Here is a 27,114-nt window from a genome sequence, read left to right as displayed (position 1 = left end):
TACTATAGTGAGTCAAACCCAGTTCAAAGGTAGGATTCAGCTCATGGAATGCTACACCTGATAAACAACTCTTCTCTGCTACTGTTATTCTACTCTTTCGATGTGCTTTTGGGTGTGCTGTATCCTACCATCTTCACAAGAGCAGCACCGGTTGGTTAGCCGGTGAGGGTGAAGGAAAGTAAGTCCAGTTGCAGTTCCAAATTCACATTGAACCTATGCTTGGGTGCCTTCTACTGTAACTGAGTAAACATTTGTTCAGTGGGTGTTACTGCCAAATGTATTTTGTATCAACATCCCACCCATGGACATACATGATGTCACCAAAACAATCTTCAAACATACTAAATGAGAATCTGTACATTCATACGCTTTGGCTATCTTATGATTTAAGTCTATTACTACTATGCAATATGTGCATGGGGGGGAACACTGCAGACATTAAAAGAAACTAAATGGAGGATAGTGATATCAAAACATGTCTAACAACTCTGTTCATACACATTTTTTGTATATTACTGCATGTTTTCGACCCCATGTTCTGTATAAAATAACACAGGTGCATAGAGGTAGTGTAAAATTCAATTAGTACTTACCTGTTCTACAAAACTGGTTAAAGGGAGTCCCACGAAAAGTGCAGTCTGTTCACTCATCCACCCAGTATCATCTGACCATTGGTTAGGAGCTAGGGATAAGAGCATACTTCCAGACCTGAGGCAGTACCTATTTTCAGTTTCTCCAAAAAACTTCTCATCCTTGACTGCCATTTTCCTGTTTGAATCCCCTATTAACTTAGACATTGCCACACAAACCACCTCAACTTCCACAGGCAGCACACTGACTATGAGGCGATGTGCTGGTCAGTGGTTTAAAAAGTCAGCTGGTTAACTTTTAGGAAATTAAATTAACAAAGTTAGGATCCAAGACTTAGAGTTGTCTACACTTGAAACACTAAAACTGCACCAATTTATGCTTAAGGGAAGGATTCTCCCATCAGCATAGATAATCTACCTCCCTGAGAGACAGTAGCTAGGTTGATGGAAGAAGTCTTCCATTAACACCACTGGCTACACTGAAAATTAGGCTGGCTTAACTATGTTGCTTAGGGGTGTGGATTTTTCACACCTCCGAACAACATAGCTGACAACTTTTCAGTGTAGACCAGACCTTAGCTTGTATTTAACACAATGCAAACTACTCTTAACAGATCTTACTTTGAAATACCATCAAGGATAATTAGGTATTTTAAATCTCATTTTAAGTAATTTCGCCATGATGAAATCATTTAAGCAAACAGTTTTTTTTTTTTTACAAAAGAAAAAACTCTTATAGATAAGACAAGAACAGAATTTAATTAAATAAGTTTATTGTCTAATGTTTATACTTGTTACATTGCCGTTGTAAACTACGACAACATAAATAATTTTTCAACAGGAATTGCTCATTTCCCCCATCTCCCAATTCCGAACACTGCTTTAGGAAGCAGGCTTCTGTCCTTCAGAATCACAAAAGCAAAGTGGACATGAAGTTTCAGTGGCACAGTTTTCACAAGTACTTGTTAAACACAAAAGGTATAGGCCAACGTGGTGGCATGACTGCACCTACATGCGGGAAGCCCAGGGCTGAGAATGGAAGTGCTCTCTGGGCCTTGCACATACAGCAGAACCAATTCACAGGTGAGATGAGTAGCAATCTCAGGTAAAACGTTTGTCCACCCTCAGGGCTAGGAGTTGGATGCCCAAGTGGAGACAACACAAATGAATAGGTAATGCTGAAGCACAATGATGGGGAAATGCACGTTAAAAAAGTATAAAAAGTAATTTATGCAAAATATAGATTACATACAAATTCGGTCAAGAACTTATTTAATAAGCTCAAGAATATTGGCATGTGGCAATCTGCACACTGGTATTTTTTTCTGACTAAAAATGGGAAAATCAATTTAAGATCTTAACGCTGTGTGCAAAATGTTTACTAATAAACTCTTACATTTTACCATCTCACTGTAGTGTCTGAACAGCAAAGTAGATGCATTGATTTCCAGCATTACAGGCAACACTAGATCTACTTAAACAAGATAATGTAAACTTTATTCTTAAGGCAGCTGGTACCGATGCTGCACACAGGCATTGCTCAATGCCCATTATGATAATGGGACTTGGCACTTGAAAACAAAGAAAAAGAAGACAGCATTATTGGACTGACTGAGGCATGTTGTCAAGATACTTTCCCTTTCAAGCAAATCATGAAATATTTGGACATTTAGAAAAATAAAGCACCCACTCCTCCAACTTCAGCCTGTTCTTTTACAAATATTTCAAAATACTGATAAATAATAGTGACTGCAAGCAGGATGCCAGTGCCTGATCCAATGGCTCCAAGAAAGTCTGCTAATACTGAGAGGGCACCAATGCACAAGCCACCAAATGCAGCTGCTGTAGGGATGTACCTGAAACAGAAAGTTTTCACAATTAAACTTTTCCATCCAAAGGTCTTGTTTTGCTTGTGCTATATCACTGTGTGCGACCAACTGAGGGAGCGACAGGAATGAGTGGATTCAGGCATTAGGAACTTCAGAGTTCCAGTCCGACTCTGCCAGTGGCTACTGTGCTTTGGGTAAGTTGTCACCTATCTGTGTCAGTTTCTCCAACTCTACAAAGTTAAACAAAAAATATTTGTTTACTTTACAGCACTGTGGTGAGGACTAGCATTTGCAAAAAAATAAAAATAAAAATAAATATATATATATATTGGAATTGGAAAAGGTTCAGAAAAGGGCAACAAAAATGATTAAGGGTATAGAACGGCTTCCGTATGAGGACAGATTAATAAGACAGACTGTTCAGTTTTGAAGAGCGGCGACTAAGGGGGGATATGATAGAGGTTTATAAAATCATGAGTGGTAGAGAGATATTTACTCCTCATAATACAAGAACAAGGGGCCACCAAATGAAATTAATAGGTAGCAGGTTTAAAACAAACAAGAAAGTATTTTTTCACGTAACGCACTGTCAACCTCTGAAACTCCTTACCAGAGGGTGTTGTGAAGGCCAGCACTATAACGGGGTTCAAAAGGGAGCTAGATAGATTCATGGAAGATAGGTCCATCAATGGCATCCCTAGCCTCTTTGCCAGAAGCTGGGATTGGGTGACAGGGCATGGATCACTTGATGATAACCTGTCTGTTCATTCCCTTTGGAGCACCTGCCATTGGCCACTGTCAGAGACAGGATACTGGGCTTGATGGACCTCTGGTCTAACCCAGTATGACCATTCTTATGTTCTTAAAGTAGTATGAACGCATAGCATGCTACGTACGTGCTAAGTAACTGCTGGGAGGCTAAAGAGACCAAAGACTGCTCTTTTCAGTAGCTAAGCATGCTATTGATTTTGGGGCAAATTCTGCCCTTAGATACAAGTGTAAAGTCCACACCTGAGGGTAAAGTTTTTCTCTAAATTTTAAGGAAACAGTTAATTTGAGTCATTTTAATGTGTGAGCTTCGATAGAGCAAAAACTCACTCATCCAGCAAACAGAATCACTTTTTAACTATTAGCGAACAAGAACATTGTTTCTTTTGCACCAGATCTCACTAGGAAAGAGGGGGAAGAGGCAAGATTACAATGAGAGTCATCAGCAAGAGGGCACAGTAATTAGCTGCCAATTCCCTCCAATCAAGTACCTGCCAGCAGAAACACCCACAGATTGTGCTGCCGCAGACCCAATCAGAAAAAACAAGGCTGCGGTATAACTAAAAGGTTTACAAAACATACATGAACACTGTATAATGTGATTAACAAAATGCCTTCCACTTCTATTTCCAGCACATTAATGGTCTTTACAACAATAGCAGCACCACTGAGCATTATCCAGCCTTTATCCAATGTAGTTTTCAAATATTAAATATTCAAATGTGTGGAAGCATAACTACACAAACCACTGTTAAAGCATGGAAGAGACTAATGATCTTTCCAGTTACTCTGAATGAATGTAGCTTTCAACACCAATACCTTTCTAGAAAACATTCCACAACCCACTAACTCTAATGCAAGTTGGTTACTTCAATCCATGAGCCCATTCAGACAATGCTGCCAAATCTGCATGATGGAGGGAGCCCCTCACCCCCACATCAGGGACAAGGCATAATGTTTATTGCTTGGGCTCCAGTGCCACATACTGAGGAGGAAGAGTTGCTTCATGATGTCAGAGCTCTGTAGTGATAATTTGAACAGCTGCGAAATCAGGTTGTCTCCCCTTTAATAAAGCCACACATGGGACTCATCCCAAATTCCCCATTCTCCTGTTTAAACAGGAAGCCTCCCTTCATCTATTTTTTCCCAACTCTTCCATAAACACCTTGTCCCTCCTGTCTGCCTGGGCCCTATCCTTCCCCAACTAACATGACAGCATAGTATGAAACACGTGAGGAGAGTGAAAAAGTAAGTTGCATCTGCATCTTGCACTGGGCACAAATCTGAGTGGCTTTGCAGGGGACCCCACCTTTGGTTGACCCAATGTATTAAAGGTGTTAATTACATTCTACTGTAGCGAACTGCTGCAGAGAGCCAGCATTTCCTTACCTATTAAGCTCATGAACCATCGATGTATCCCTGTGGCCTCTCATCACCATTTGCTGTTCTTTCAGTTGCTTAGCAACCTGCAGACACACATTTCTATCAGACTTCTGCAGTGTTTTATAACCAGCTGATAGTCACACAGAACAATAGCTGTCATCTGTTAGAAGCTAGTTATCTAGATTAGAGGCAGGATTTTAAAACACAGTATTTTAGAGCAGTTATCAGAACACTTACATCTTTTGCTGATGAACCAGACACCTCAATCCATGTCTTGGAGAAGAACGCACAGGATCCCAACATAAAAATGATGTAAACAATTACGTGGACAGGATCCTCAAATATAGCACCCATGGATTCTGGGGGAGATAGGTAATAGCAGAGACCACCAACTGGGTAAGACCGAGCAGGGCCACCACCACTGACATCCTACATGGGAGGAAGAAAAGGCAACTCATTATCTCTGGGACTCTCCACCTTACCCCCTTTATGGAGGTTTCAGATTCCTTTAATTAAGACTGTAGATACATGAACTTTAAAGAAAATTAGTATTTAAACTTCCCACTTGTTAAATACCAAAATACTTGTTATCAAAGTTATTTTAGAAGTGATAGATACTTACTGCCCACTGTCCTAGTAAGTTTACTAAGAAGTTGCCACTAAATCGAACAGACAACATCTGGGAAATGACATAGAGGTTTGAAACTAAGGCAGACTGAAGAATGATGGGAATGTTGGAGGTATAGAAGAGCTTGATGGGATAACTACTGTACTGTCCACGGTATCGAGCAGACTTGATAGGTAAATCAACACGAAATCCCTAAGAGAGAATTAAGGAAGTGTTAAATTTATTTCTAAACTCAAAGGCATGTCACAACAGCACTGTTAATAAGATAGAGTATTCACTAAATAACCTAGAATGCAAGGACTGAAATAAACAGCCTTTGGACTAGCTTGTTTGTTTGTTTTCCCATAATAATGAACAGAACAGTGGTCTGGAATCTTCCTTGGATTGAGCCAAATATTTACACTGTCATGTTTATGCATTTAAGTCATATGACTGTTCTATTTAGTATGCCATTTCTCCTAGAATTTTCATTCACCCAAACAGACTACAGGTTAAAAATCACTTACTAAGAGACAAAAAACGTTCTTAACACCTTAAATTAGTTATCATTTATGCCATTTTGCTTGACTTGGAATGTTAAAAAAAAATGGATGAGTTTCATGTTCTGAATTTCACTTGTTCACACAGTGCTATAATTGTTGTGCTACTTGTAATGAGGGGAATTGGATTATAAATTCTTTGGGTCAGACAGAGATTGTTTGATCAGGAGCTAGTACAATGGGGCTCCGAAACTAGTAATGTCTCTAGGTGCTACTGCAAATATAATGTTTAAGACTGATTTAAATAAAACCTTAAGGATATTTAGAATGTCTTATTGCTGGGTTCCATAAAACCTCTTGTACACAACCCTTTCCCAATCTAAACCCAACAGCACCCTTTTAAAATGCACTCATTTTGTATAGGATTTGGGAAAACAAAACAAAAAACTTACCAGCTTTTAATGCAGAAGCCTAACCAACCTCCGAAGATAGTTGCAAGCAGAGCATTCTGCTGTTTTCTGGTTATAGCTAATCTCCTAGACTGAACAGGCACGCTATTGTTTAGGAGCCAGAGATTTCAGTCCTTACATCTTGGATCACACTTATTCCACATGGGGGCATTCTTTTAAAAGCTCTCTCACAGAAACCCAATCATAAGTGTCCAATTTTTAAATATACATAAAAAGGCATATTGCATAGCTGGACATTTAGAGAAAACTTACAGGACAAAAGCTATGCATCAGTTCCAAGATTCTGGAACAAACTGCACCAGTCATGTCACAAAAAAGTATGGCTCTCTGGCTGAGACTGAATCAGGGCCGGCTGCAGGCACTAGCCTACCACGCATGTGCTTGGGGCGGCACCTGGAGGGGGGGTGGCGCTCACCCGGGGAGAGCGGAGCCGCAGCGGGCTCGCCGCCCTCCCCCGGTGCTCCAGCCGGCCGGCCGGGTAGAGCAGGGCCCCGGCAGGGCTCGCCGCCCTCCTCCCGGCGCTCCGGCCGGCCGGGGAGAGCAGGGCCACGGCCGGGCTCGCCGCCCTCCCCCCGGCACTCCGGCCGGCCGGGGCCGTGGCTGCAGCTGGGCTCGCCGCCCTCCCGGCGCTCCCGCCGGTCGGGGAGAGCGGGGCTGCGGCTGGGCTCACCGCCCTCTTCCCGGCGCTCCGGCCGCCAGGGAGAGCGGAGCCACAGCGGGCTCGCCGCCCTCCCCCCGGCGCTCCGGCCGGACGGGGAGAGCGGGGTGGCGGCCGGGCTCGGTGCCCTCCCCTGCTGTGCTCCCCGGCGGGGCGGCGGGAGGCTTTTTTGCCAGAGCCGGCCCTGGACTGAATATATTCTTTCAAGAGCTGACCATGAAAACAAACTGTGCTGTATTAAGTGTATTCTGTACACTGTAAAACCACTAAGATTTGCAGCAAAATTATTTTTAGTTTCCAGAACATGAAAATACTTCAGCTGAAAACATTAGTGTGTGTGGCATTTAATGGCAATGCTAAAGATCTCACAAGTAACTAATTTAATTAGTAGTAGCATTTATCATTGTTATTGTCATAGTGCCTAGGAACCCCAATTATAGACCAGGACCCCACTGCACTAGGCACTGTACAAACACAGAACCAAAATGTATCTGAGTATCAACCACAGGTCATTTTGGGTATAAAATTAAATAGCTGTAATGTCAAATGTCTGTTAGTGAAATGACAATATTAGAAAAAAATTCTTACTTTGTTACTCCCTGAAATTATAAGACAAATACTTTAGTTGTTCCATTTTAACTTTTGTAATTACACCTCTACCCGGATATAATGCGACCCGATATAACATGAATTCGGATATAACGTGGTAAAGCAGCGCTCCGGGGGGGGGGGGGAGGGGGGCGCGCTGCACGCTCCGGCGGATCAAAGCAAGTCTGATATAACGCAGTTTCATCTATAACGTGGTAAGATTTTTTAGCTCCCAGGGACAGCGTTATATCAGTGTATTGTATTTCTTTCAATACAAGACTAATAAATTAAGAGTCTGGATCCTTCTTCCTTTTGTAATTAAGTAATTGCCCTATAGCTGTAGATTGCACTTTCTATTTACCTGAAAATATATGACCACAGCAAACACAAATACTGTAGCAATCAGATTCATGAGATTGGGCAAGTTCTGTCGGTAGAAAGCCTCCCGCAAAGCACGGACTTTGTCAGTTCGTGTAGCCAGAAGATGGAATAATGCAATCACCGCACCCTCAAACTCCGTTCCTATATAAAGCAAAACAGAGTAAACCACTCCATCTTTTTTTTTTAATTTTAAAGTAAAAAATTAGTGTGAATTTCTAATTAACAAGGTCTGGTATTAATTTATATTTGAAAAAGTGCTGTATACGTGTTATGAGATATGTTGTACTGTAGTCCTATTAGAACATGTATGTCATAATGTAAGATTCCCTTTCCAGCCTGCAGAATACCAGGACATTCAGGACGCTGCCTTTGTGATAAAACCTATAGTTCTCAACCATGTGACAAAAACAATTCCCCCCTTTTTTTTAAATGGAGGGGGGAGAAGTGGGGGAAGAAGAGAAAAGGAGTGGTAGAAAGGAGCAGCAAGCAAGCACAGTAAATAAAAATGCCAGAAACTGGAGATGCAATCAATCAAGGTAAAATTTGGTTTAGGATTTGGAGTTTACTCATAAGCTATCTGATAACCTCTCAGCATAGATAGAAGCAGCATTTCTCTTTGGCCAAGGCTGGTCTCACAGTGCAGCCATGGGCACTGAGGGCATGATACAGAACTGAAGGTGGGATTCCCATTCTCCAAAATGTCAAACATACTTCAGAGTGTAATGGGGAGACACTAAATACAGGAATGTCTTATTCACACACTGTAATTGTACCACAAACATCTCCTTTGAAAATACTAAATCCACTTCCTTTTCTATGTCTGTGCACCACAGTGTGCTAAAAATAAGACACAGGATTCAGACTAGGAAATCCAGATTCCTGAGGTCAAGGAAGGATTAGGGGTATGAGAAAAAATGTCTCCACTGCAACCACTAGAATTTAAAGCGGCAGAGGCAAACTTTTGGATTGTTATTCTTGATAAAGTTACTCTTACGGATCTGGCAGTGTTTAGTCTCCATTTTTGGACAATGACTGTTAAAAGCTAATCAGCACTGCACTAAACCAACAGTTCTATAGTTAACTGCTACTCTGTAGTACAATAAAGTTAATTTCCAGCACGTATCAAGTGAAACTTGTGCTGTTATAGTTATCTGTGCAATGTACCTCTGCCAGTGTTAATGGTAGTGGGACTAAAGGCCTTCCAGACAATGGTTTCACAGATGTTGGTAGCAATAAAGAGGGAAATACCAGACCCCAAGCCGTAACCCTTCTGCAGCAGCTCATCTAACAGCAGCACAATCAAACCAGCAACAAACAACTGTGGGGAAAGAAATGCGAGTAAGCAGAAACAAGAATAAATCAGTCAAGAATTTAAGTATTAAAAATATTACTGATTATATTTTCATTATAATGTGGGATTATTCAATATTAAATGTAGATGTCCTGTTCCCTTGTAACCTCCCAACACTGATTTAAAGTCAGCAGGTCAGGAATTTAAGAGCAGGAGTCTTCTTGCTATATTTACATAACTTTTCAGTATTGACAATAAGAGTCACATTGTTTAATAAATAATGTTTTCTACACAGAAGTGATGTGTTGGTTTCTTACATTGTGCATGGACTGCTTTGATAAGATTTGCACCCTTTAATCAGAAATGTCCTAAATACAGTGTCCACTGCTTTCAAAGCCGCCTACTCCTGTTTTAATACTTAACAGCTTTGACAAATGGAATCAAACGTGACCCACTTATCTGGAACATCTTGAGCATATGTAACCACTGGATGTATCTTTGTCCTTCTGGGAAATTTTATGCCTTTCACATATATGCATTACATACATTTAGGATGCGCTGTTTACAATGTTAAGAACACTTAGGAAAAGAGAAGAAAGCCACTGGATTGTTAGGGGAAGTAGGAGAAGGGTCAGGATTTTCAATCCATCTATACTATATCTGAATGTCACAGAAGTGCTTATTCACAGAAGAATTAATTATGTACCTGAATTATGATAAGGAGACAAATTCCAGCACCCATTTCAGCAGGATCTCCATACATCCCAGTCATGACGTACACAATGGCCTGCCCAATGGTTATAATCATCCCGAACACTGAAACAAAAAGAAAGCAACGCTCATTTATAGACAGCTGCTGAGTTAGTATACTACGGATGCCTTGTATCTAGCATTTTAGTTATACACATTGGTTTGCCAAGAATAGAAATGTTTAGTAATTTTAATCAAAATAATGCTCACATTTCTGGGCTCCATTGAAAAGAGCTCTGTCTTTTGGTGTATCACCAACTTCAATGATCTTGGCACCAGCTAACAGCTGCATGATCAAACCAGATGTCACAATGGGCGAGATACCCAACTCCATCAAAGTCCCTGAAGAGGAAGAAAAATTATTAAACCACATCCCAAAACCCCCACACCTCTAAGGATCAGGCCTTTAGAAAGGTTCTGACCTGCAATAAAAAAAACAAAACAAAACTATTCTTCATATCCTTTCAAACACTTTCCAGTCTAGTGATGTTTCAAGCTGCTGTCAAAGAAAAAGATTCATAGATTCATAGATTATAGGACTGGAAGGGACCTCGAGAGGTCATCGAGTCCAGTCCCCTGCCCGCATGGCAGGACCAAATACTGTCTAGACCATCCCTGATAGACATTTATCTAACCTACTCTTAAATATCTCCAGAGACGGAGATTCCACAACCTCCCTAGGCAATTTGTTCCAGTGTTTAACCACCCTGACAGTTAGGAACTTTTTCCTAATGTCCAACCTAGACCTCCCTTGCTGCAGTTTAAACCCATTGTTTCTGGTTCTATCCTTAGAGGCTAAGGTGAACAAGTTCTCTCCCTCCTCCTTATGACACCCTTTTAGATACCTGTAAACTGCTATCATGTCCCCTCTCAGTCTTCTCTTTTCCAAACTAAACAAACCCAATTCTTTCAGCCTTCCTTCATAGGTCATGTTCTCAAGACCTTTAATCATTCTTGTTGCTCTTCTTTGGACCCTTTCCAATTTCTCCACATCTTTTTTAAAATGCGGCGCCCAGAACTGGACACAATACTCCAGCTGAGGCCTAACCAGAGCAGAGTAGAGCGGAAGAATGACTTCTCGTGTCTTGCTCACAACACACCTGTTAATACATCCCAGAATCATGTTTGCTTTTTTTGCAACAGCATCACACTGTTGACTCATATTTAGCTTGTGGTCCACTATAACCCCTAGATCCCTTTCTGCCGTACTCCTACCTAGACAGTCTTTTCCCATTCTGTATGTGTGAAATTGATTTTTCCTTCCTAAGTGGTCACTATCTCCTCCAAAACAAAGACTGCTGTGTCACAATCTGAGGTTTTGAAGGCAATGTGGGAGAAATATGTGTATTCAAACATTTTTGTGAAACAACACTACAATCCAAAGCTGATGTGTACAGGGGCTGAACAGGATATGTAGTTAGTTCTCCAGTATTTCACAATACTGAACTCTTCACTGGGGAAAGTCTTCCCCTAGATTCTCCTCTCATGTCAGCCCTATCACTCAACTGCTTGGTCCATTTTGTGGACCATCAGAAAGGTCTCAGAAGGCCACTGTGGTTTATCACTCACCAATCAGAGAATCACTGAATTTCCAGCTGAAGGTGCAGGAGGCATTTAGGAAGGCAGAATGTAATTACCCACATTAGAATTTGATGAGGAAAGCAGGATTAAATTAAAAAGAACAGGAGTACTTGTGGCACGTTAGAGACTAACAAATTTATTAGAGCATAAGCTTTCGTGGACTACAGCCCACTTCTTCGGATGCATTCTTCCGAAGAAGTGGGCTGTAGTCCACGAAAGCTTATGCTCTAATAAATTTGTTAGTCTCTAAGGTGCCACAAGTACTCCTGTTCTTTTTGCGGATACAGACTAACACGGCTGCTACTCTGAAACCAGGATTAAATGGACACTTTTAAGAAACAAGTCATGGGGCTATTAAAATGTTCTGATTTTTGTATCATCTACTAGCACCATGCTCCTAGCTCTCTGTTAGGCTATTGGTTCAGTATCAGCTCTGAGGGTAAGATGCTACCTATTGAAATAATACCTCCTGAGATATAGATATCTGCAGTGTAGCCTGTAACAGTTCAGGGCAACTGCTCCTGAAACTACTTTTAGCCTTCCAGCTGTGAGTTCTCCTGGGTAGAGAACCATGTCTCTTCCCATCCTGACCGGGGTTTTTCCAGACTGCACAGTTCCCTGCTTACAATGTGAGTTACCCAGCAAGTCAGACTGCATGAGCTGGCCTGTTTTGCTTTCTCCTCCGAGGCTATACACAGCACAATTGCACACAGTTAGAAGTTACCACACAGCCCTTTCTAAGTGAGCACATTTATAATTAAGGTGAAAGCATTACAGAGAAAACATTAAAAACAATAAAAGGACCTAAACACATGCTAATAAGCTTACTAGAGATCACCCCGACTCCATCAAGGGGTCTGGCAGGTGATCAGTCCTTCAAACCCCACCACAGGGTTTTTCTGGGGTTACAAGTTCATAACAGCTGTTAGCTCATTCATCCTTTCCTTTATACAGTTTGGGCCTTTGATATCGTCCTCATGTCTGCCGATCACCTGTTACAAAGGGTGATCCTCTCCTCAGGGTGAAGCTTCAAAAGGATGAGTTCTTACATAACCAGCAGGGGTACATACACCTCCCCCCAGAGATTTCCTGGGAAATCCCTTTTAACTTCGTTGTCCCAAAAATTCATTCTTCTCTGGCACATTGTGTAAAACAATCCTTTGAAACTCATAACACTTCCCAGGGTTTACTGCATTTAGTGGATTCCAAAGCTATTAAAACATAATTCAATAAGATCTCCCAAAGATATTGCATATTTGGTCCTAAGCCAGCATTATAAATGTTGACTTTTTGAAGGTTTATCCATCCTTCAGTGAATCATAGGAAAGTCTCTCCATTCCGAGCATGTTGCAAGTTTAACTGTTTGGTCCAAATGCTCAATGTTTCAAAGAACTAAAATTAGTATGCGGCCAGTTCAACATTTTATATTATTTTCATAGTCAGAATCTTACCTATGAGGAAGAACAAACAAATTTACCATTTTGATTCAAATAGGCCATATCAAGTCAGAGAGAGAGAGAGAGAGAGAGAGAGAGTGTGTGTGTGTGTGTGTGTGTGTGTGTGTGTGTGTGTGTGTGTAAAGTGATTAAAAGGAGATAATATTCTGAAAAATATATATATGGAAGCCAAATATTTACACTGCAGTATCATTTAGAGGTATCACTTGGGGCTCAGGACAGCATTAGTTCAGGCACTGTGCAAATGAGAAACAAAGACAGCCCCAACAAGTTTGATTACCCTTCTTTCACTTGCAATGAATTAATATACTGTCACATAAAACTATTAGCAAAGTTAATTTAAAAAATAATAAGGGACCTAATCTGCTGCAGACTGAGAACAGATACAGATCAACTAAAGCATAACAAGAATTAGCAATAGAGGCAGCATGATCTGATAGTCTGAGAGAAGGACTAAGAGCTAGGAGTTCTAATCCCAGCTCTGTCATAGGTGCACTGTGATCCTGAGCAAGGCTCTTAACTTCTCTATCTTCAGTTTCCAGACCTGTGAAATTATTTGCTCATCTACTCTGTAGTTGTACTGTGTGGCTTAATTCACTAGGATTTATAAATCATCTTCTACTCCAAGCATCTCAAAGTGTAAACCAGTATTATCAATAAGTGGGAATCATTAATGTGCCCCATGTATTCATATGGCAGGTTACCTGTCTTACATATTTGAGATGCTCTACTTCTGGAAAGAGTATCAAGCTGAATTTCATTTGCTCCTCAGATGATGCCAAATTCCTATGCTATTTTCAAAATAGAAGATACTTGTATTGGCTTTTGAAAAATGTTATGAATTTAGAGTATTACATCTGTCCTAAACACTCACAAAGTACTTAACTCTGACTTCTAGACTCCATGAAATCAAATATTTGAAAATCAATTAATTGTCAATTATACCTGTTTAAATTAATGCAATACCAGAGAGAAAAAGAGTGAAGAGAGATGACTAATCTACTAACCTCTGTTTGATGCAAGAATGACTCTCATCCAATAGAAAGGATCTGCAGAGTCTGATGACATGATTCCGAACAAAGGGATCTGTAAAGATATGTGTACTATTAAATGTCTAGACTTCTCTGTAAAGCTAGACTGCACAAAGTACAAACAAATACATACTAGAAAGAGTAATTGTGAACTGGTTTCAGGTTACAGATACGTTGCTTAGAATAATTTATTCCAAAATTCTTCATGTTTCGGACATTAAAACTACAGCATAAAGTTTATATGACAAGCAATATAATCCTCTGAAGAAAACTCAAAGCACAATATGACAGAGACATATTTAATAACCTGTACAAATTTAATATGCTGGTCTTCATGTGTTAAGAAGACAATAAAATAGTAAATTCTATTGGTTTTGTATTTCATTGACATTTTTGAATCTGAGTGTTTGAGTTTTGGATTAATATATATAAAAAAAAGTTTTCAGATTTGAAAATGAAAACAGAAAGCATTCAGTTGCTAACTTAACTTTACCTTTGGGTCCTAATATTGCATTTCTTTGCGGTTAAGAGATATAGCAGAAAACGTAATACAAATATTTTTGCCAATGATTAATTCCCCAACCACAGAAATTAAATATTTAAAATCTTTTAACTATGAAAAGTGCTATGAACGGAAACAATCACAAATTTAAGTCAATAAAAGCCTGCATGAAAATTAACTTCATCTTTCGGGTTTTGATACTATATATCAAACAGACCAGAAGAAAAGAAGAACGGCCATACTGGGTCAGACCAAAGATCCATCTAGCCCAGTATCTTGTCTTCCAACCCCAGAGGGAATCAACAGACCAGGTAATCATCAAGTGATCCATTCCTTGTCGCCCATTCCCAGCTTCTGGCAAACAGAGGCTAGGGACACCATCCCTGCCCATCCTGGCTAATAGCCATTGATGAACCTATCCTCCATGAATTTATCTAGTTCTCTTTTGAATCCTGTTATAGACTTGGCCTTCACAACATCCTCTGGCAAGGAGATCCACAGGTTGACTGTGTGTTGTGCGAAAAAATACTTCATTCTGTTTGTTTTAAACCCGCTGCCTATTAATTTCATTTGGTGACTCCTAGTTCTTGTGTTATGAGTAAATAACACTTCCTTATTTACTTTCTCCACACCAGTCATGATTTTATAGACCTCAATCATATCCCCCCTTAGTCGTCTCTTTCCCAAGCTGAAGAGTCCTAGTCTTATAAATCTGTCCTCATATGGCAGCCATTCCATACCCCTAATCATTTTTATTGCCCTTTTCTGAACCTTTTCCAGTTCAAATATACCTTTTTTGAGATGAGGCAACCACATCTGCAAGCAGTATTCAAGATGTGGGTGTACCATGCAATTATATAGAGGCAATATGATATTTTCTGTCTTATTATCTATTCCTTTCTTAATGATTTCCAACATTCTGTTCACTTTTTTTGACTGCTGCTGCACATTGAGTGAATGTTTTCAGAGAACTATCCACAATGTCTCCAAGATCTCTTTCTTGACAGGTAACAGCTAATTTAGACCCCAACATTTTATATGTATAACTGGGATTATGTTTTTCAATGTGAATTTCATCTGCCATTTTGTTGCCCAGTCAACCTGTTTTGAGAGAAGGCATACTCTCTTGCTGCTGTTTTAACAGTGCAGTCCAGGAACTCTTGACGTAGGTTAGAATTTTGTTCTACAGTTTATTATTGGTTCAGATTATTTTATTCTAAAAGCATCATGAACAATGATTACTCCTTTTTAACTCCACTTACTTTCCAGACTGTACAGGGAGCTCCGTTGGTTTATACACCTTCACCATGTACTGTTACTTGTTCTCTCTCTTGATACAATATGAATGCAAGATTTCTGCGTATATCATTTGGTCCCTACAGATACTAGGAAACAGTTTTAAGTTTTGACTACAGTAGAATCTCAGAGTTATGGATACCTCGAGAATGGAGGTTATCCATAACTCTGAAATGGTCCATAACTCTCAACAAGACGTTATGGACTTCAGCGGGGGAGTTGGGACTGCAGCCACAGGGCTGAGGGGTGTGGGGGGCAGGATTCAGTGGGGAGGGCAGGGGTTGGGGGCTTCTGACTCTAGGGGCCACCAGGGCTCCTGGCAGGGGGCTCAGGGCTTCAGCTCCATGTCTCTCTTCTGACTTCAACCCCATGGGAGACGCTGGGATCTGGGCTTCAGCCCCGCAGCTCCGCTCCTGGTTTCAGCTGGGGGGGCAGAGGGGGACTCAGGGCTTTAGCTACAGGGAGAGCGCTGGGACCGAAACTGGCATTCCTCTCATAACTAAATCCCTTAGTCTCAGCAGCCCCCACAGGGCTGAAGGCGGAAATAGAGCCACAGGGCTGAAGCCCTGAGCCCCAGTGTTCCCCCCCAGTCTAAAGCCCTGAGCCCAGGTGCTCAGAGGGTCAGAAGTCCTGAGCGCCACCCCCATTGGAGCCCTGACACCTCCCCCTCTGGGTCAGAAGCCCCGGGAACCACCCCTGCTGGAGCCCTGACACCTCCCCCTCTGGGTCAGTAGCCCCAAGCGCCACCCCGCTGAAGCCCTGACACCTCCCCCGTCTGGGCTGCAGCCCAACCCCTCAGTGGCTGAAGCCCTGACGCAGTACAATATTTGCTCTTTTTTTGGGGTCTGTGCTGCTGCCTGATTGAGGACTTCCGGTTTCACAGGGTGTCTGGTAGACCGGTAAGTCCATAACTCTGGTGTTCGTTATCTTTGAAGTTCCACTGTACATACAAGTTTTGCGTAATTCTCTATGATGGAGACCTGCATGCGTCATCAAATTTTCTAAAGCTTAACAGATAAAAATCATCTGTTCCTGATTGGTTTGTTGGTTCAGAAGTCATGCTTTTTCTCTTATGCTACTCTTTGAAAGCAGTTCTTTAACCCTTGATGAGTAGGGCTCTACCAAATTCATGGCCGTGAAATCTGGTTTCCACCATGAAATCTGGTCTTTCGTGTACTTTTACCCTATAATATACAGATTTCATGGGGAAGACTAGTGTTTCTCAAACTGGGGGCCCCAACCCAAAAGGGGATCGTGGTGGGGGTCACAAGGTTATGGTACGGCGGTCGCAGTATTGCCATCCTCACTTCTGTGCTGCCTTCAGAGCTGGGTGGCCAGAGAGCAGCGGCTGCTGGCCAGGCGCCCAGCTCTGAAGGCCGCGCCTCGCGAGCAGCAGCACAGAAGTAAGGGTGGCAATACCATACCATGCCACCCTTATTTCTGTGCTGCTGCTGGTGGCGGTAGCAGGGCTGCCTTCAGAGCTGGGCTCCTGGCCAACAGCTGCCACTCTCCAGCCACCCAGCTCGAAAGGCAGCGCTGCTGCAGAAGCGGCGCAGAAGGGTGGCAATACCACAACCCCCTTATAATAGCCTTGAGACCCCCCACAGTCCCTTTTTGGGTCGGGACCCCTACAGTTACAACACCGTGAAATTTCAGATTTAAATATCTGAAATCATGACATTTATGATTTTTAAAATCCTATGACTGTGAAATTGACCAAAATGGACCATGAATTTAGTAGGGCACTATTGATGAGGTATTAGCTCTTTTGGAACTTACCTCAATTATGGAAAAAATGTGTCCCAGAAATCTTGTCAGGTTGAAATCTACATTTTTCTAAACTAAACTACTTACTGAAAATTCAGTCTATACTTGTTTCTTCCCTATTTTACTACTGTAATCCTTGTAAAGCTTCCTCTATTCAACACACATTTAACAGCTACACCGTGCTGAAATAGTATGTTCTTGCCTCTCAGATAAACATTTTAATGGCTCACCAAAAGAAAACAAGCCGATTTTAAAAGACTTCCTTCGGCCTCTAAATAGCCTTTCACTGTTCAAAAACATACAGATTGTATTTTGTGGATCACCTGAATATACACATTATTCAGTGGCTCTAGAATGGTTATTTTATACACTACAATTTCAGAATCAGTGTTTTAAAGTGCAATTTAAAAGCTCTGCAAAACCATTTAAAAAGGGGTTTTAATGGCCATTTATATTAACTTCGTGCAATGAGATGTTGTCGGGCTAATTTAGGCCCCAGATTTAGGTTTTAATAATTCTTGGCACTATGTTTTACAAACATTACTTAAATTTGTAAAAGCTTGCTTTTTAGTATCTAACATCTCTATCCATATTTCCATTAAAAAAAAATTATATTTAAACTGAAACATTATTTAAAGGATGGGTTACCTACGGAGATGGTGGAATCTTCCTTAGAGGTTTTTAAGGTCAGGCTTGACAAAGCCCTGGCTGGGATGATTTAGGTGGGAATTGGTCCTACATTGAGCACGGGGTTGGACTAGATGACCTCCTGAGATCCCTTCCCACCCTGATATTCTATGATTCTATGAACTATTTCCTTGCAGAGTTTGCAACCCATACACTGTGCCATCTTGTTAAAAGCATGGCTAATTTAAAACAATAACACTTCTATTTTTTTTAAAGTTATTTTTACAACTAACATCTTAGTTATAAGATTAAAAAGACAAATATATTTTTCAGTTTGTTTACTGTGTGAATTTGGCAGCACTTTGTATGTAGTGTCACTGTTTACTCTATTATCAGTGTCCCCCATTTGTATGGGTCTTTCACACAGAGTAACAAAAGGAGAGAAATATATATAGTTGTTAAATAAAGAGGAAAGATTATATAGTAAAATCAAAGAAATTTTAGAGGAAATCAGGGGTAGGTGTGAAACCTAAAACTACTTTTAACTTCTTTTTCAAATGAGACTAGATTTCAAGTTGACAACTCCCTTCTAAGGTCTGAAATTTAGGAGGTGTAACAAGAAGTTAATTTGGGGGGGGGGGGGAACAGTATGAATTTTAGCAAAAGACACTTCACAAGAGCAAGTTTCATTGACAGAACTACTTAAATGTTTAATGTAAAATTATAAAATAACTGGACTGGTACAGATATACAAGGAATCCTCACTGCTCCAACATTAAAAACAAACATTATATCCTCTTGCATGTCTTACAGAAAGGGGTATGCGTGTTTGTGTGTGTGCATGTGCATGTAAAGAGGTACATACCTGACAGCACACTAAGAAAATGAATAGTGTGATAGCTGTCCATAGTACTTTCTCTCTGAACTGGATCTATAAAATAGAATTTAGAAGAAGTGGATTAATCACAAACCTGTGTTAACACTACATATTTAGAGATCATAATAATATTCTATGACATAAAATGCTACATCATGTAGAGTTCAGAGCCAGAGTATTCAACCATAACAATAGATTTCTAACACTGACTGATGTTTAACACGGATTATCTGATATATCTAATGTGACAGTAGTGAAGTTCCTATGTAATAATTGAAGAATACTGATATGTAAACTTGCTGTTGAGTTACACAATCTAACTTACACTGGCAGTAGTGGAATGTTTATTATACATCTATAATACATTAATTCAAGAGGGACTGGGGCAGAAAAGCAACACAATGGCCTCAAAAAAGAACAACCAAGGACACACCTTCCAGAACATACCTGAAAAACAATGGGGAAAATTATTAGCTTCAAGGATCCTACCACCTTTTCCAATAGTTTAGGGTAGTCCTCCATCTTTTTTGCACTCATATTTTAAGGCACCTCCTGTGATAACTAAAATCCATTTTCCCTCTGGCTCTACAAGACTATGGTGACACTTCAGTATCAAAGAAAACACAGCTTTGTGTCATCCAGTACACCCTCAAGCCACAAAAGTAAGAAAAGTTTCTTTAGCTGTGGTCTGACACTAAAGGAAAAAGGAAATGAGCTTTCTGAGGCCATAGGCCAGACACAGAAAAAGGTCATCCAGGTACTACCGCCAGAAACAACAACCAGTATTGAAATAACACGCAGTTATCTGATCAGATATGCCTGGACACTTCACTCCTTTGACATTTTCTCACCTACGTTGGTGCAAAATGAGTGCCCTAAGTGTCCTCCTCACAGTGTTTTCAGTCTGTTCAAGTTCTTAGTTTAGAAAACATCCTGTTCAAACAGATTTTAACTATGCATACCAGGGGAATATGAACCACAGCTATCTGTTTACAACTAGTAGTAATTACTTCCAATATTAACATATCCAACCAAGACTCACAGATGATGCTTTTTCATAAGAGAGAAAAGCATAGAAAAACACATTTCTTGCTCTCACGGAATACAATGGGAAAACTGATTTAAATGGGAGGAGGATTGGATGCAACTTTCACACATATTAGAAATTGATCAATGACCTGGAAGAAAACAAAATCCTTACTGATAAAGTTTGCAGATGACACAAAGATTGTGGGGTAGTAAATAATGAAGAGGCACTGATAGAGAACAATCTGGATCACTGGCCCAGCTTGACAAAGCCTTGGATGGGATGATTTAGTTGGGGTTGGTCCTGCTTTCAGGAGGGGGTTGGACTAGATGACCTCCTGAAGTATCTTCCAACCCTAACCTTGTATGATTCTATGATACTTGGCAAACTGGATGAGGGTAAACAATATGCATTTTAATGTGGTCAAACGTAAAGTACTACATCTCGGAGCAAAGAAATGTAGGCCATATTTACCAGATGGGGGACTCTATTCTGGGAACCAAGACTTGGGGGTCATAGGGATAATCAGCTGAACACGAGCTCCCAGTGCAATGTTGTGGCCAAAAGGGTGAATACAACCATTGGTTATATAAACAGGAGAATATTGAGTACGGGTAGGGAGGTTATATTACCTCTTATTTGACACTGGTGTGACCCCTACTGGAATACTGCATCCTGTTCAGGTGTCCACAATGCAAGAAGGATGTTGATAAATTGGAGAGGGTTCAGAGAAAAGAGTCATGAGAATTATTAAAGGAAAACATGCCTTATAAGTGAGAGACTCAAGGAGTTTGATCTGCTTTGCTTAAAAAACAGAATTTAAGGGTTGATTTGATCAACTTGATAACAGAAGGTGCCAGATTCAGTGGCGTGCCCCCTCTCTGACACTCATTAGACTGCTGAGAGGGAACCCAGCCGCTGAGTTCCTGGACATTTTAAGCCTCCAGTGCTCAGCCACTGCTACAGTTTTTTGAGTCCCTAGGAACACTCTTGGGACACAGACCTTCTGTGACACTGCACGCCAAATTATTCACAGTGATGTTATTATGATACAGTTATAGCATAATTCTGATGTATTTTATGCAAGATAAGTCATGTGAGGTGTCACTGGGCAAGTTATAATTTGCTGAATATGATTATCCTATTTGTATGCATATATCATTTTTGTGTCTGAAGTTATGAATGTTGACTATGTAACTGTATTTCAAATGTAGTTACACCTGGGTCATGCCCACTAGACAAGATGCTTTCAGTCTAGATAGTGGGTGGGGAAGGGCGTATTCAGGGCAATGGGCCATTAGGGAAAAAACAACAGGCCTTAAGAGAAGCTTATCTCCCACCTGGGGAGCCTTCCTGAAAACATTACAGACCGCCTCCGAGTAATGGCTGCTATGACTCTACAGGATATGTGATGAGACCACATGTCTCTAGACTTCATCTTGGGATGTCAGTATTTTGCAACCGACTGGTCTGGGAACCAAGCTTTGAAACGAAGAGTTCCTGCCATATGTAAAAGCTATATAAGACAGGGAGTGACATCATTTGGTGTTCTTCACTCCCCACCCAAGAAGACTCCTGGAAACTCCTGAGGGACAAAGACTGAACTGGGGGAAGTGCTGGACCCAGACTAAAGGTATTTCTAGCCTGTGAGTGAAACACATGGGGATTCCAAGCTGTAAAACAAGTGCAGCTTGCCCCTTAAGAATCTGCAGCCTGCTTGTATCATGTTTTAAGGTGAGAATCTGCTATTCACATCCAATCTATTTAGTATATTAAGCTTAGTTTGCATTTTTTGTTTATTTGCTAGGTAAGCTGCTTTGATCTGTGCTATCACTTAAAATCTATCTTTTGTAGTTGTTAAACTTGTTTTTGCTTTATCTAAACCAGTGAGTTGGAGTGAAATGGGTGGGAATCATAACTCAGGGGCAAAGGCTGTTGCATATTCCTCTCCACATTGAGGGAGGGGGCAAATTTTATGAGCTTATGCTGTACAGTTCCCTGTGCAGCGCAAGATAGTATAATTTTGGATTTATGCTCCAGAGGGGGTGCACACCTGGGGAGCTGGGAGTTGCCTTAACTGCAGCCTTGGAGGGGCTAGTCAGAGAGCCTGCATGTAACTGTAGCTGGGTATGGTCCTACCTATATGTATGCTGGTAAAACTGCAGGTTGGAGGGCTCTGCAGCTTGTCACAGCAGTACAGTGTAAGAGGGAGCCCAGGGTCAGGGGGCTCAGTGGTACCGCAGCTCCCAAGACTGTACCCCAGGGGGTCCCTCCTAACAGCTGGAACCCGCTGTCCAGCCCTTGGACTCAGTACAGACCATTTATACTCCCTCATCGCTTAAATACACCAACTCCTAGAATTACACCCAAAGGTTAGAGACTTCTGGTTTACGTATTCCAGGGGCCAAGTGGTAAGTGTAAAACATACAACACACACAGACACTGACAATTTATGTATTCTGTGTGAGATTATGAAGTCTTTGCAAGCACCTATATCAGACTGCACACTTCATTTGATAGTAAGGCTGGTCTTACCATCTTTACATTCCCACTGTCTTTTAACCTCCATCTTGAACTATAATTCCTGAGATGTGCTGGCATACAGCTATCAACAGACTTGTTAAATTTTGAGGATTGTCCATCTACATGACAAAGAGATGGCTGCTACCCAGGGCAAACCATTTTTTCAAGTCTGAACTCAAAGGCAGAGGTAGCCTGGCCACAAACCTAGTAAGGGTTTCTGGTCACCTGTTGAGGCTGACGAGGGGCACACCCAACAGAATAGACTGGAAGATTATAAAAAAGGAGCATCTTTGGTGACAATTTTCTCCAGCTCAAGAGGAGGGAGAAGCAACCCAACATATAGGGGGCTGATGAGGCTAGGGAACCTGACTACCTCCCTGAATACTGAGGAACCACAAGGACTCTCTAGGGAAAGGTGAGCTAGAGAGCGACACTGCTAAATTATCTGTACTCACATACTTTATCTGTTAAGTAAAAGAGCAATGGTATTAGATCCTGTACAAAGTGTCTGTTACCTGCTTTATACTTGCCACAGGCCTCCTTGCACAGTTAAACAATAACCCAGAAGGCTCACACCTTTGGGTGGAGTTCTGGCAGTGGGTATGCTTAACCTATGGAGCAGTCTGAATGGTCAGCACTGAGCCCAGGGCCTAAACAGCTGATTCCAGCTCTCAGGAGGGGGTGCTAGACAGAAGGTTTGCACCCCAAGCACATACTTAAGGATCCCAAGGATGGGGTATTGGCTCAGCTCTATTCAGGCTCTGGAGGCTTAAAATACCCAGGGACCCAGTGGCTGAGTCCCCTCACAACTGTTTACTGAGTGACTGAGGGGGGGGGATATATGACAGAGGGCTCTTCAGCCTAACAGATAAAAGTGTAACAAGATCCATTGGCTGGAAGTTGAAGCTAGACAAATTCAGACTAGAACTAAGGTGCAAAATTTTAACAGGGATAATAATTAACCACTGGAACAATTTACCAAGGGTTGTGTGAATTCCCCATGACTGGAAATTTTAAAATTAACATAAGATGTTTTTCTAAAAGATATGCCATAGTTCAGAAAGGAATTAATTTGTGGAAGTCTCAGATGATCACAATGATCCCTATAATAATCTATGAATTCACCCAATACAAGCAAAAAATCAAATGCAGCACTAACCTTTCTTTCAGGCTTCTGGATTTCAGGTAAAACTGCACAGAAAGGCTTAATAACTTCTAAAAATTTAACTGTTTAAAGAAAAAAAGAAATAAAATAAGTTTTTCAAGCAGACTAATAGTAATACTTATTACAGCACTCATTTTCTTACCGAGGATTCAGCCCTTTAAATATGCACATTAACTACTTGTCTGACATTCAAAAATATGAGTTAGGTAAATACAGAGACAAGATGTTGATTTATAACAACACTAAAATATGCATAGAGAAAAAAATCATCCTAAATCATATAATAGAATGGAATTTCCCAAAGTAGTTACTCAAAAAGAAACACCTGTGATTTTAAGCCCTCTAAAACACTAGATGTAATCAGAGCAGTGTGGGATTTTAGTTCCTTTAACATTTGATGTGGTTCTGCCTAATATTTCTATCTGAGAAAGAGTGAACAAGTTAGATAGTATGATCCCTTTAACTGGAACAAATTCCAGAACAAAGAATGATTTTTTTGTTTGGCCTCCAAAATATGTGCATTATAACAAGACACATTAGGTATGAATATCAGCAAAGATCCAGTCACCAATCCACCCCCACACAAATATACAGGCAGAACTGAGATGATCCCTTTTCTTATTTTCTAATCTATTGGGCTATATTTTTACAGTTTAATACTTGGTACCATGAAATAATAAGACAGATCATTAAAAAACATGTTTGGTTTATAAAGCTGAAATGACTCCATTGTTGGTAAACCAAGGCCAGAAAATCCTACAAAAATCCAACAAATTAGCTGGATTATCTTGGCCTGACAGCGAACAGAAATTTGGAAATTAAACAGTCAGAATGAGATTTCAATTTTCGAACCATATTCTTCTCTCAATTTGTTGCTTCAGCCTGTTCAGTGCATATAAACACACAATACACACAGAGCGAGGCCACAGCTCCCATACAGGGGATCTCAGCCAGTCTTATTGTACAGGCATGGTGTCACTATGGCAGGCATGGCCTCACCTGGCCATGGGTGGCACTTCAGCAGGCAAGGGCAAAGCCTAACTCAGGCTAGTGTGGTCAAAGCCTCCTGTCCTGCACAGAACAAGCAAGCTGGACAAACCCACAGAAAGATCCACAGACCTGATGGTTCGTTTTCCCTTGCCTGGGGCAGGAATGTTCCATAAAGCATATTCCCCAGTGCTTTAGCCAGGCAGAGTCACGCCCTCATGGGCATGGTCACCCACAACTTCTCCCAGCATATTCTACAGTCACCCATGGGCCAATCCTCCCACACCTCCCTTACAAGTCACAGTCTCAGTCTCACCCACACCTGCCACAACTCCCCTGTACTATCTCCCTACAGCCAAGGCTTGTTCCTCCCCCTGGATTGCCCCATGCGCCTCAGCCTAGTGTCTCTGTCATCCAGATTGCCCGTCACCCCAGCCTAGAGTCTGTCAGTCTGCCCCCTTCCGGTCGTCCCGTGCCCTCAGCCTGGTGTCCCTATCTCAGGCCGCCTCAGATGCCTAGCCCGGGGAGCTGTCGGTCGGTCGGTCGGTCCGTCCCTTCGACAGGTCGCCCCCAGATGCCCAGTCCAGGGAGCTGTCCGTCCCTCCCTCAGGTCGGCCCCAGTTGCCCAGCCCGGGGAGCTGTCCGTCCCTCCCTCAGGTCGGCCCCAGTTGCCCAGCCCGGGGAGCTGTCCGTCCCTCCCTCAGGTCGGCCCCAGACGCCCAGCCCGTGGAGCTGTCCGTCCCTCCCTCAGGTCGCCCCCAACTCCCAGCCGGGGAGCTGTCCGTCCCTCCCTCAGGTCGCCCCCAACTCCCAGCCGGGGAGCTCTCCATCCCTCCCTCAGGTCACCCCCAGACTCCCAGCCGGGGAGCTGTCCGTCCATCCCTCCCTTAGGTCGCCCCAGACTCCCAGCCCGGGGAGCTGTCCGTCCCCGCCTCAGGTCACCCCCAGACGCCCAGCCCAGGAGGCTGTCCATCCATCCCTCAGGTCACCCCCAGCCACCCAACCTGGGGAGCTGTCCATCCCTCCCTCCCTCAGGTCGCCCCAGACGCCCAGCCCAGGGAGCTGTCCATCCCTCTCTTCTTGCCTCAGATCACCCCCAGATGTCCAGCCCGGGAAGCTGTCCAGCCCTCCCTCAGGTCGCCCCAGACGCCCAGCCCTGGGAACTGTCCGTCCCTCTCTTCCTGCCTCAGATCACCCCCAGACGCCCAGCCCTGGGAACTGTCCATCCCCACCTCAGATCACCCCCAGACGCCCAGCCCTGGGAACTGTCCATCCCCACCTCAGATCACCCCCAGACGCCCAGCCCTGGGAACTGTCCCTCCCTCAGGCCGCCCCAACACCCAGCCTGGTGTCCGTGTCCCCCGTAGCCCCTTCCCCCAGCCTCCTCTGTCACCACCTCTCGGTTCCCGCTTCTCCGCCCGATACTCACTGCCCATGGCGGCGGGGCCGGCCGGCCTGGCCAAGGGGAGTCCGGGCTTCCCCTCCCCCTGCAGCCTCCTCCCCGCTCCGAGGCGCCGGCCGCTGCCAGTCACGTGACTGCCGGTCCTGTTCCGCGACGCAGGTACAATCAGGACCCCTTCCCTCTACCGGTCCGGTAACGGATCAGGCAGCGCCGGGGCCACCCACTTGCTGAGCAGTGTACGTGTGGGAATCTGGGAGAGGTGCGGGACCCGGGACAACAGGCACCATTCCCCTTTCCGGGAGGAACCCTTCACCCCGCCAAAATGACCCCATTCCTTGACCCGTTAAGCGGACCAGAGCAGAGGGCTCAGGCGCGGGAAAGTCGCCTAAACACGTTAAAGGACCCAAAGCGTCACGCCGGCGGCTGAGCCGTAGCGGGTCAGAGGTCAAGGTCTGCGCCCTCTTCAGGCGGGAAGCGTCCACATGGGGGGGGGTGAGGTTCCCATGATGGGGGCGTGCACAGAAATTTAACGTTGACCCCAGAAGGAGCCCCGCCCCCCGCCCCCCCCGGCCGGGGCTCGCTTTTCCCTCCCCCTCCTCGTTCCAGCCGGGGCTCGCTCTCTCCTGTGCCCCTGCTTGCCCCCTCCCCCCTCGGGCCCGCTCAGGGGGAGGCTGGAGAGGCACCACCCGGTTCCCCGTGTCAGGAGGCCGGGGGAGACGCTGATATTTACAGTCTTTACGCTTCACCTGAAGCCGTTCACACTGAGGCCTCCCGGCCTGTGCTCCCCCTGCTGGAGGCTGGCCCGAGGGCACAGGTGCTAGGCTGGGAACTGGGAGCGAGAGCTGTTTGCGTTGTTACACCGGGCTCACTTCCCTGCTCTGCCGCAGCCGCCCTAGAGGAGCTTGGACCGCACCGGGATGCTGTGAGAATAAATACAGTAAAGAGACCCCCGGCTCTGTCTGCACTACAGGCGGGGGTGATGTCCTTGCTCAAAGAAGAACAGGAGTACTTGTGGCACCTTAGAGACTAACAAATTTATTAGAGCATAAGCTTTCGT

At 43.0% G+C, this 27,114-nt stretch overlaps 1 protein-coding gene across 3 annotated transcripts; it reads right to left on the bottom strand.

The window, feature by feature from the left end:
• Nucleotides 1–1,330: 1,330 nt before the first annotated feature.
• Nucleotides 1,331–26,516, bottom strand: SEC61A2 (SEC61 translocon subunit alpha 2). 3 transcript variants are annotated; one of them, XM_054016549.1, is made up of 12 exons: nucleotides 26,085–26,512; nucleotides 23,663–23,730; nucleotides 18,942–19,007; nucleotides 13,861–13,939; nucleotides 10,026–10,157; nucleotides 9,772–9,881; nucleotides 8,939–9,092; nucleotides 7,755–7,915; nucleotides 5,193–5,390; nucleotides 4,808–4,999; nucleotides 4,577–4,653; nucleotides 1,331–2,446 (listed from the first exon to the last, which is right to left on the bottom strand). In XM_054016549.1, the coding sequence occupies exons 1-12, from the start codon at nucleotides 26,089–26,091 to the stop codon at nucleotides 2,260–2,262; spliced, it is 1,431 nt and encodes a 476-aa protein (XP_053872524.1). In that variant the 5' UTR covers nucleotides 26,092–26,512; the 3' UTR covers nucleotides 1,331–2,259. The 3 variants fall into 3 exon arrangements, with proteins under 3 accessions (XP_053872524.1, XP_053872533.1, XP_053872530.1); XM_054016558.1 differs by lacking the exon at nucleotides 26,085–26,512 and adding an exon at nucleotides 20,613–20,655 and having other exon boundaries at nucleotides 23,663–23,716; XM_054016555.1 differs by lacking the exon at nucleotides 4,577–4,653 and having other exon boundaries at nucleotides 26,085–26,516.
• Between the last annotated feature and the right edge of the window lie 598 nt (nucleotides 26,517–27,114).

The sequence above is a fragment of the Malaclemys terrapin genome, chromosome 1 (assembly GCF_027887155.1).
Source record: "Malaclemys terrapin pileata isolate rMalTer1 chromosome 1, rMalTer1.hap1, whole genome shotgun sequence".
NCBI classification, from domain to species: domain Eukaryota; kingdom Metazoa; phylum Chordata; order Testudines; family Emydidae; genus Malaclemys; species Malaclemys terrapin.
The sequence above is the reverse complement of the archived record's forward strand: the minus strand, read 5'-3'. Positions and strand labels throughout refer to the sequence as shown.

Coding starts and splice junctions, on each gene's coding strand:
- SEC61A2 (XM_054016549.1), bottom strand. Junction 19,008..23,662: donor TCCAGAAGCCTGAAAGAAAG/GTTAGTGCTGCA, acceptor TCTATTTTATAG/ATCCAGTTCAGAGAGAAAGT. Junction 10,158..13,860: donor CATTCTTGCATCAAACAGAG/GTTAGTAGATTA, acceptor CTTCCTCTTCAG/GGACTTTGATGGAGTTGGGT.